An 11,585-nucleotide genomic window follows, 5' to 3' on the forward strand; every position below is an offset into this window, starting at 1 on the left:
GTACCTAGAGCGGGTCAAGAGAAAAGAGGCATAATAGGGGCACGACTATGTCTCTCTTTATGCGAGGCAGTAGCTCGGCTTGACTACAGGGAGTAGGTAGTGGGCCAGGTAGTAGCCATGCAGCTTCACCATGCTGACGTCATGCACATGGGTTTTTAAATATATTTTGAAAATACTAAATACATATATCACGGAAAAAATATTTAGTGAATATTTTTACAGTGTTTATCGCACATTTTAAAAATGACTATGTTGTGTGAAAAAATGTTTGTGCCATTCAAAAAAAAATATGTCACATTTAAAAAATGTTTGCGTGTTTCAAAAAAGAATGTACATAACATTTCTATAAAACTTTATACATGTTAAAAAATGTGTAATTCATAAAAATGTTTTGTGCCATTAAAAAAATCTACGTTACATTTTAAAAATGTTCACATGTTCAAAAATATGTTTGTTACTCTGTATAAGAAAATACACAGTGCAAAATATTGTTTGCATAGTTCAAAAACATGTTCCAATGTGTATTTAAACAACTTTAACACATATTCGAATAAATTAAAAAATATATTTGAAAAATATTAATCATGTATTTGAAAAATATTAAACGTATATAAAAACACTGTAGACGCATATAAAAATGTACAATGTGTAAAAAAAAAGGTAAAGTTCAAAGAAACTGATGCGAAACAGTGAAAAGCTGATAAAAACACAGAAAATTAGGCTGGCCGAGTAGCGGCACGCTGTAGGAGAGACCTATTACGAATCGCAGCCGGCAAGAGTAGTATTTGCGTCAGTTGTAATCGCAGTTGGAAACGGATAGGCGATTCCATATCCGAGTTGGTAGTTATGTGCGTCATCACCGGTGTCTATATACGCAGGCAGGCATCGATTGCTAGACACAATACAAATCTTGGAAGAAGAAAAATCGGCGGGCCACGAGGAGGAGGGCGAGATGGTGGGAGCGAAATCGAGCTCCATCTCCAAACAGAAAACGAAAATCGACAAGACGGCTACTCGGGAGGAGAAGCAACAGATGGAGAACAAGGAGATGCAAGGGACCCTGTCGACACACGAGGATAAGGAGAAGGAGGTGCAGGGCGAGATGGAGGGAGGCGAATCGAGCTCCATGATCTCCAAGCGGCAGATCAGGAAGCTCTGTCAGGAATTGCGAGCGACATTGGATTACCTGAGTCTGGACATCGAGCCAGCAGCCCCGCTAAGGGAGCCAACGGAAGACGGCACCGGCGAGGGGACAATCCACGCCATCTTGGAGCAGTTCGAGGATCTGCGCGGCCGCATCTCCAGGCTGAGGCGGAAGCTGCTGCCTTTCAAGGAGAGGTACGAGGAGGAGCTGGCCAGGCGGGACACGTACGAGGGTCTGGACGAGGAAGAGAAGGCGAGGAAGAAGATGGACAAGGAAGAGAAGTTGTTCGACAGCTACCGCCAAGGCACCGAGTTCTCATCCCGCCGCGTCACCTTCACGCAGCAGAGTAAGTCAATGCTAGCTAAAACACCATAATACGCATTTAGCTAATGAGAGTGACTTTTTTGCTCTAGCAACTTCACAGCATAGTATATGCAATCAACACTTTTATTGGTTTTTTTTTTTGAGAAACACAGTACAAATGCAGTTTAATTGGATTGATTTGGATAATTGTGAATGCAGCCACGTTGAGCCCCATGCACTTCACGCACTGCACGCCCGGACTGCCCCTACCCTACAATGCTGAGACGGAAGGGGTCAGCGTGCAGGTCTACTCTTTCAAGATCACCGAGATCAGGTGCGACCTGCGTTGGCCGCTCCAAGTGTATGGCGTCGTCGCCGCACGAGACAACTCGGACCGCAAGCGCAACATCATCTTTGATCGGCCAAGGCACGACTGCCAGAAGCTCACCTCAGATGTATGTGCCCACTCTACTCTGTTTTCAACCTCGTTGTTGAGTGTCTTTGTTGATTGGTTGATCGGTTTAGCGTCTGTGATTAAGGATGTGTAATGATGATGTTGTTGTTGCTTGCAGGATCCCTTTTTGCGCTTGACCGGCCCGTCTCGGGCGATTATGGCTCTGAGCCCCGTTGACTTTGAGGTCCAGCTGAAACTTAAGGGCGCGACAGAGTGTGAAGACAGATCACTGATGAACCGTAGAAAACATTACATAGGTAGTACTAGTGATACTCTCACCTTTGAAAACTGCCTTTGCACAGCGGAGTTAAGAGTGGAGAGACTTTCTGGTTCGGTCCAAGCCACTTTCGTGAGTGTCCGCGTCGTCCGTGGAGGTCCATGGCCTTTTGAATACGGAGGCCGGATTGCTTGCTCCTCACCACCTCACGAAGTTGTGTGCGTGGATCCTAAAGGCATTGCAGAAGTTGTTGATAACTCTTCATGCTTCCAAGTTGTGTTGCTAGATTCTCGCGACTGTGTGTGTGGAAAAATGCCAGTTGGCAAATATGGTTTCCTCGATCTGTCAAGACGGTTTGTTTCTGTCCAACTACGGAAAGAGAACTCCCGACAATTCAAAGATAGCCTGAAAGTTTTCTTTCAAGCCTACTCAAAGTCTGGTGGTATTGCTGCACAAGCTGATGTCAAGATCAGGCCCAAGACTTGCAACATAAGTCAGCACACTTGCGATCTTGGTGGCTCTAAGGTGGAGATTACCGTTGCTTGGTCAGCCATTGTTAGGACCGACCTATGTTAGTACAGTATATGTTTGATGGTGCTTTGGCGTGAATGTTATGGAGCACGATATCCTTTGCCCAGTTACATCTATCTATCTCTGTTTTGCCAGTGGCCGTTTGTTTGTTGAAGTAAGTATTTGCTGTATTGGTCAGCTATGTAGAATGTGCCAAAACTAGTACTCCCTCCGTCCCAAAATTCTTGTCTTAGATTTGTCTAGATACGGATGTATCTCGTATCTAGACAAATCTAAGACAAGAATTTTGGGACGGAGGGAGTATTTGTGTGTCAAGCAGCTATGTTGTAGGATGCCCAGCTAGATATCTGTGTACTACTAACTGGTGAGCTATGTAAGATGCTATCGACTTTAATGTATGAGTTAAGAAGTCTACAAGTATTTCTACATTCATGTGTTGTACATGCTGTGGTAATTATTTCTTCTGCTTTGCCTCGGCCCAATGTGTCTGATTGTTGTTTGTTAGCATGACATGTTGTCTCTCTAGAATGACACTTGATTTTCTCTTCCTGAGAAGGACACTTGATTTCTCTTGATTTGGTTTGTGAGCTCAGGTTTCATTGGTGACAAGCGTTAGTTGCACACATTATGCAGGCATGTCAACTTGTTCATGAACTAAGGATCAGTGTTGTTTAACTTCTGATTAGCACAAGTGGCTATCAGAGTAAATATTGGTCAGACCCACGGCAAATCAGAAGACAAACTCCTCGACGTTCTTAGTATACTGAAATTTGTCTGTCCCACGGTATTCATCTTCAGGAACGCAGGTGTTCAGTTGTTTTATTGTTGTTGGGCCTGACAAACGAAACTTGCCAAGGTTCAGTCCGGCATTTGACTTTTGCTCGCCATCGCAGAACTTCAAGGCCAGGTGAGGGGATCACTCGAGCAGATGCTCATCCAAGCCAGCTTTTACAGGGGTAGCTTAGCTCCTGGGCTTATTACTACCTCTCTTTGCAGTGGGTTTGGTTTAGGGGAAGCACCTGCACCTTGAATAACTTTTTTAAAAGTAAATCTTGATGGACAAATGTAAATCATGTCTAAGCAACTCGTTCGCCTTTGTCAACTGCTATTCACTTGCAGGGTTTGTCGATTTGAGGGCTGTTGGAATCCCCACGGCCTCGCAACTGTAGACCATTCCACAGTGATCTATCTCAAGATACCTCAGGTATACATGTATACCCCCCTTCCCTGTTTCCTACATCCTTGTTGATTGGTAAATTTAGTCCAACAGTTTGTGCAGTATGATCAAATGTAAAATACTTTTATGATTGGACTATTCTTCCAAGACCATCTGTGCAGATTCAGATAGTTACACCTTTGAAAACTTATGAGTCGATGTGTCATAATGGTTGCTTTAAAGTTTTAGGTGGACGTGGATTCTGGTCACATTTTTACGCATTAAGGATTCTGAGTTCAAGCTATGTATTCGATGTCACTGTCAGATCACCTTGTGGTTGCCAAATTGTAGATGGCAGGGCTGCATAAAACACTCATTCGTCAACAATTAGCAACTTTAAAGGTGACATCTGAAAAAAATTAGTGGCATGATTTAACAATACGGGAGAAAAGTGTATGATCAAACATTGAGGTTGAAGGTACCTATTTCTGGAGCACATGATGTGAAGCTGAAAAGAAAACGAACAAGCATCGAACTATACAAGGTAGATGCATTTTTGTTTTCCCTTTTTTGACTAAAAGGTCAAATAACGTAATAGAATGCTAATGTGGAAGCGCAGGAGCAACATTTTAGTACGTAAAAATCCTGGCTGAACGAGTTTAGAATATAAATTTATCTTTGATAGATAATGATAATATAAATCAAGGACACTAGTTGAGCACCTATCAGGATCCTCTTGAAGCTAACATGGGTAGTAATGACTGTACATACCTGTTTGATGGTTTAAGAAGAAAAGGGGAAAGTAAACGAGAATCTACCTGGGAAGAGTCTCACTTAGTTATTACCTTTTTTTTCACAGATCCATTACTCCATTCACATAATCATAATTCTGTAATTGAATGGATCAAATAATAGGTTGTCATGCAGGCATTACAATAACATTGGTAATTTAGCTCCCATGACATTTCACAAAAATGACATTTGCTGAAAATTTGAAGTATGAGATTTCCTACAGAAGATTACATGTTTACAGTGAAGTAACTTTTCCAACGAATTCTTCTAGCGAAGAATTTCCCCCTTGTCATAACACATTGAACTCTTCTGAACAATTTACATTTTCACTTCCTTTCACTTGAAGTAGGATTCATGCTAATGCTTTAAACCTGTAAGAATAAAGGACAAGACAAGCAAATAAGGATTAGAGAACAATGCTCTAAGAACCAGTATTCAAGATGCGATGCTCCTCCGAGATAACAAATCTCAAATGTTGAGCTGCGCATTTTAACCTGGCACATTGGAAAGGATCTGCCATTCATCATACATCATTTGAATACATGTTTTTCAATCTGGGAAGGATCAGAATCAGATCAGTGGAATAATGGCATAAGAGATTTTGTGCAAGGAAGGAAACATGTGTGATCTTTGAACGAGCCAAAACCTGTTTGAGACTTGCAGTAGTGATCACATCAAAATCTGTAGGTGCCCTTTTCCGTAGTATAAATCTCTCACACCCCCAAACAAGATTGCTTCAAACCCTTGCCCTTGAGTAAGAACATACATTCTTATACTCCGTGGTTTATGTTTTAGCACGGCGTGGGGTTAAGAAGCAAGCGCATGACAGGAATATGGTGTCAAACCCCTTAACTCTGTAACAGGGATAAATACAGTGTGCAAAGCAGTTAAAATAGAACTTTCTTCTGCAAAGTAGAACCTACATTGTGTTTCTGAGCATCTCCATATATCCAGTCTGTAGAATCTGCTGCTGCCAAATTACTCTTATATCATGGAAACACTGCACACTGTCTAGTATGTGCACAGGATTCCTGAGCACTTTCTGGCAATGGATGTATGAGCAGCTGGCGGCTGTTCCTCCCCATGCATGGTTGATATTTTGGCATCCACTTCTAGTATAGCAACCACTGCTGTTGCTAAGTTACTTGATGGCTATCTTGCAGAGACTGCACCGGATATCAATCTGAGGTGTCCAAAATTCCAAGCTCTAGCATCTGCTTTGCCGAGTATGCCTGACCGCCAGATGATGGTCTTTACCTACTACTCCCTCCGTCCTAAAATTCTTGTCTTGGATTTGTCTAGATACGGATGTATCTAATACTAAAACGTGACTTGATACATCCGTATCTAGACGAATCTAAGACAAGAATTTTGGGACGGAGGGAGTATTTTTTTAAGTTATACTGATATGCTTTAATCTTTGTTTGGAACAACTAATGAGTGTTTTGTCTTCAGAAACCGGGCATGCACAGTACGGGCTATTAGAAGCTGAATGGAGCCGCTATGCTGGCTAATGCCACACAGAGCGAGAGGCTGCCAGCAGTGTGTTGTTGTGCAAGTCCTTTTCTTTGAGCAGCACCAGCTAAGAACCTAAAATTGTAGGGTACCTGTCTCTGTGTCCGATATCCTCGACGGATCTTGGACACCACAGAGCAGCATCGCAATATCTGGTGATACTGGGGCATGGTCCCGCAGCCGTCAGGAGAACCAGATCCTGACATGAGGCTGCGCTTGTCGGAGCTCAAGGAGTGCACGGATATGTGGAAGGGCCGCAGGAGATCGCGAAGCTAGGGGCGCGGTGGCAAGAGATAGCAACAGAAGAGCATGGGCGTGAAGGTTGACAAGCTGCAAGCCAAGCTGTCAAATACGAAACTCCCTTCTCGTACTGTATAATTATGAACCTGGTGCAACCAACAGGCGGTGCTATCATTAGCTAGACTACGAGCAACACTATTTTGATTACGATCTATTAAAAGCGGAACAAAACAAACCCACGAAGCTGCAAGAGCTTCTTGATTTCCGTCATCAGATGTCCATAGGCTGGCCGATTAAGCGAATCGTCCGTCAAAGCAGCAATGGCCAATGAATTTGCTGATTGGATTACTATTGGAAGATCAGAGCGTTGAAAGCTCGGCACCGATCTCCGCCTTAAGAGCATCCTTACAATGAAATAGATATCTGTACGCAGAGAAGATTAGAGAGCCATCGGAATTCCGGAGAACCATACCAGTACCCGCCTCGCCAGTTCCTGTTATGTATGAGCCGTCAACCGACAGCGCCGTCCAACCCGAGGGTGGATTGGGCCACGACTTCTTTGGCACTTTAGCGGGTGGCTGTCTGATAGGTACCTCCTCAATTGGGGACTTGCCTTTAATAATATCCTCAGCACTGAGCCGTTGCAATTGATCATAAGATGCCAGGTAAGTGCACAAGTATGAACGGGAGACAGGCAACGGTGGAGCAGCTTTAACATGGACTAGGCCATCACGTAAGCTCCAGATCCTCCATAGAAGCATGATGTGTTGGGACAAACCCGGTCCGGCGACGAACGCCGAGCAGGCTCCAGTGATACGAACGCCGGACGAACCCCAGTCTCTCTCCCACTCGGACGTACGCAGGTGGAAGAAGAAGAGGAGCACACTGACACAAGAATTTCCGGCGACAAACGCCTCGCCGCATGAACGGCGCCACGCCGCACGAACGGCTCTTCTTTTTACTCAGCTCAAACTATGGCACATACCACGTACATCCAACCAACTCAGATCGGCCTCTATTTATAGGCTGGCACACACGCCACCTCCCCTATTCTGATGCATGCTAACAAACTATGGAGTCTATTCCGCCAGCTAACAACTTATCTAGCTAACTAACTATCCTATCACGCCATGAAGCTAGCTAACTAACTAACCAACTCGCCATGGCCACGAGTGCACGCGCACGCACGTACACCATCGTGACATACACGCACACACGTACTCTGGTGCATACCCGTCACGGTTTATTTCTAACATGATGATCATCGCCTTTGTCAGGCTGGCTGCTCAGCTAAGATGCCAAACAACCATTCTGATCCCGTATTAATTAACCTGGTCTTCTATGGTAGCTGCCATTCCTCATACATCTCTTCCCATAAGCTCCTTGCATGGGGACACACAATCAGTGCATGGAATGAATTCTCCTCATCTGCGCCGCATAAAGGACAGTGAGGAGGTACATTTTGATGTCGCATTGCTTTGCAGCTGTTCGTTGGCAAGGCATCTACTGCGACTCTCCATGCGAATGAAGGCATTTTGGGTGGGACAGTAGCTTGCCAAATTAGGTTCCAGCACGGTCGATTCCCCTCCGAACGCATACTGCTTGCTCCTGCATTATGTTCCTGAACATGTTCGCACATCGCAAGATGATATGCACTTTTTACAGAAAAGGTGCCAAATTTTCCCGGATGCCATGCGATAAAATCTTCCTCCTCACTTGGAGACGTTCTGATAGAGAAAATGGTCTGAATGTCCGATGGCCGGAAGTATTTGTTCAGAATCTTCATGTTCCATCGTCCGTGCATATCAAGTAAATTAGAGACTTTTTGTGTCGACATCATCCTTTTGGCGAAATAGGTCGAAGAGATGGACCCCTAAGGATCCAGGGATCTCTCCATATCCGAATTTTACTGCCATTCCCGACTCGCCATATCATGCCTCTCTTCACTAGTTGGAGTCCATGCTCAATTCCTTGCCAAACTGTCGAAGCATTTCCGGTAAAAACCGTATCCACTAAATCTCCTGCATGGAAATACTTAGCTTTTAGTAGTCTTGCAACTAAACTTTCAGTGCTTGCAGACAATACCTTGCTGAAAACCGCTTGTTATTTTCTTCTACTCCTCGTTGGGTTCGACACTCTTACTTATCGAAAGGACTACGATTGATGCCCTATACTTGTGGGTCATTAGTGAACTTGCCAAACAAAGCTCTAACATAGACTCTTTCTGATAATATGATAAAGTGCAATTGCTTCAATGACCTAGATCATAGTTTGTTAGTTTTCAATGAAGCTTATGGTCCATACTTTATCTTGTGAATGAATTGTTACTTATTCATGAGAAGTTTTATGATGATATAATGCTGCTATAATAATGATCATGATACTTTCATGTTCGTATCTTGTTTTTATCGACACCCTTCTCTCTAAACATGTGGTCATTATTATCGATTTTGGCTTTCGCTTGAGGACAAGCGAGGTCTAAGCTTGGGGGAGTTGATACGTCCATTTTGCATCATGTTTTCCTACTATTATTTATTATGTTTTGGGTTATTATTTCACTTTATGATAAAGTTCTTATGTCTTTTCTCTCTTATTTTGCAAGTTTCACATGAAGAGGGAGGTTAACTGCAGCTAGAATTCAGTATTGGAAAGGGCTACATCAGAGATACCTATTCTACACAACTCCAAATGACGTGAAAATCTACGGAGAATTATTTTGGAATATATAAAAAATTAATGGTGAGGAAACAATAGAGGGAGACCCTCCCCTCCCACCTATATATATATGTGGGGAGGGGGGCGCCTAGCACACACCAGATCAATTGTTAGCCGTGTGCGGCGCTCCCCTCCACAGTTTACACTCCCAGTCATATTTTCGTAGTGCTTAGGCGAAGCCCTGCGGAGATCACTTCACCATCACCGTCACCACGCCGTCGTGCTGACGGAACTCATCTACTACCTCGACAACTTGCTGGATCAAGAAGGCGAGGGACGTCACCGAGCTGAACGTGTGCAAAACTTGGAGGTGTCGTACGTTCAATAATCGATCGGTGGATCACAAAGAAAGTTCGACTACATCAACCATGTTGTGAAACGCTTCCGCTTACGGTCTATAAGGGTACGTAAACACACTCTCCCTCTCATTGCTATGCATCTCCATGGATAGATCATTGCGTGTGCGTAGAAATTTTTTGTTTTCCATGCAACGATTCCCTACAGTTGCTGGGGCCGATCGACCGGCTGCTGCTGCTGAAGAAGCGGCGCGGGCACTGGAGGCCGCTGCTGGTAGGCGTCGTAGGCACCGACGGGTGCAGGGGGCACCAGCGGGCACGGCTGTGGCTGCGGGACACCGTGTGTGCCGGCTAGCGGCGGTGTTGGAGCAGGGCCACCAGAAGAGTGGCCGAGGGTGAAGGCGGTGTGGACCGCACGAGCGCGTAGATTCTTCAGCCGGCGCTCCTCAAGGCAAAGATAGGCCACCGCCTGTTCATAGGTAGGGTTAGCCATAAGAGTGAGATTTGAGGCGGCGTTACTGAGATCTTCGTTGAGGCCGGCGGTAAGGGTGGAGAGGAGGAGCTCATCCCCAACCTTGAAGCCGACATCGTTAATCTCGTCGGAGAGAGTCTTCAAGTGCATGCAGTAGGCGTCGATGGAGGAGTCATTCCGGTGACAACCGAAGAACTCCTGCTGCAAGAAGACAATCCGTTGGAGCTTGTTGTCGGTGAAGAGGCCGATAATCTTGGTCCACACCGTGTAGGCATCGTCACCATCGCAAACAGTGGTGTGGAAGATGTCCTTGGACACGGTGAGGAAGAGCCACCGGATAATGGTGGCGTCGATTGCCATCCAATCGTCATCGCGACGCATGGCAAGGAAGTCAGTGGTGCCGTCGACGTGATCACAGAGATTGTACTCGTGGATGAGAAGGTTGGAGTAGGTCTTCCAGGCACAGAAGTTTGCCTCTGTGTGTGAGAGAGAGCTTGATCGGGGCACGCTCGAAGATCAGAACATCACAGATGTAGGTCGGGTCGGTGATGGAGACACCGGAGGCGGAGGAGGCAAACGTGTTGTCGCTGGAGACGCTACTATGGTTAGACATGGAGGGGTGGTGGTGGCAGCGGCCTGCGACTAGGGTTAGGTGCGGCGGCGGTGTGGAGAGGCGGCGGAAGCGGCTATGGTTTATGGTGGAGGAGGCGGCGGAGGGGATGGGAGAGGGGGCTGCTGCGGCGACGTGGGCGCGGCAACGGCGACACAACGAGGGGAGGTAGCGGCAACGGCTAAGCAGCAACGGCGGCGCGACACAACTAGGGTTTTGGAGAGGATCCAAGAGAGGCTGATACCATGTAGAAGATTGATGCAACTTACGATATATTGATCGGGTACATATGCACATATATATATAGGAACAAAGGTAGCCACGTCGTCAACTATACAAGGAAGGAGGAGGACTTGTTGTACACATGCACAATATAAATCTCAACATTTTCCTATAGGCAGCACCTGGCACATTAAGCCTATCAGTTGAGATAAATATCACCGGGAGACATAAAACTTGCGCTTGATGTTCAATTTGATGCTAAAACTTTGAAAATACGGATTTGTGGTCACATAACTTAGACATGGCGTGCAAATGCGGTGCTTTCTCTCGTATCTGGCTGTATGGGATGCCCATTTGGCGCGCCAGCGCGGCTTAGGCCCATTTGTTAGTGTCTTGAAGCGGATTTTTTTGCAGATTACTGCATAGCATTTCATTTATATAGGTATAAAATCCCTCAAATAAAATGAAAAAAGCTGCAGAGCATGGGCTTCAAACCTACTTCTTACTTCTTAGTGGCTCGCATAGACAGCCACCAAAACAATCACGCAAGACGTCTAACTTGCACAACTGACTTCATTTATATACGACCAAGATGGACCGTACATTTTTTTTTGAAAGCTATAAAAGAGATAGGTAAGTTCGGGTCGAACCAGTGAGCTCCTGGTCAAAACTCGCGTGCACGTGGGCTAGCCACCAGATTAGGATTACAACTTATTTTTTAAAGGGACAAACTAATATTTATGTTGTCAGTTCTTATGTCATACCTATCGAAAACTATATGAAAAAAATAATCATTTTTCCTTGAAAATAGTGAAACTTTTCATCATGAGGCAGCTTAGGCTAGTCATAGTGGGAGCAACTTAGCTGGTAACATAGCGCATTTCGAGACAAATTTACTTAGGTGCCAATGATGAGAGA

General features: G+C 45.0%; 2 protein-coding genes across 2 annotated transcripts; one reads left to right on the plus strand and one right to left on the minus strand.

Annotated features, from left to right (window-relative positions):
• Positions 1–952: 952 nt before the first annotated feature.
• On the plus strand, positions 953–2,694 carry LOC109774620 (uncharacterized). The gene is made up of 3 exons (XM_020333367.1): positions 953–1,490; positions 1,667–1,902; positions 2,020–2,694. Exons 1-3 carry the CDS (start codon positions 953–955, stop codon positions 2,692–2,694), a joined length of 1,449 nt encoding a protein of 482 aa, XP_020188956.1.
• A 6,871-nt stretch (positions 2,695–9,565) lies between these two features.
• Positions 9,566–10,195, minus strand: LOC141041440 (uncharacterized). The gene has a single exon (XM_073507587.1). The coding sequence runs from the start codon at positions 10,193–10,195 to the stop codon at positions 9,566–9,568; it is 630 nt and encodes a 209-aa protein (XP_073363688.1).
• Positions 10,196–11,585: the final 1,390 nt, after the last annotated feature.

Source organism: Aegilops tauschii, chromosome 2 (genome assembly GCF_002575655.3).
Source record: "Aegilops tauschii subsp. strangulata cultivar AL8/78 chromosome 2, Aet v6.0, whole genome shotgun sequence".
In the NCBI taxonomy this organism is placed as follows: Eukaryota; Viridiplantae; Streptophyta; class Magnoliopsida; order Poales; family Poaceae; genus Aegilops; species Aegilops tauschii.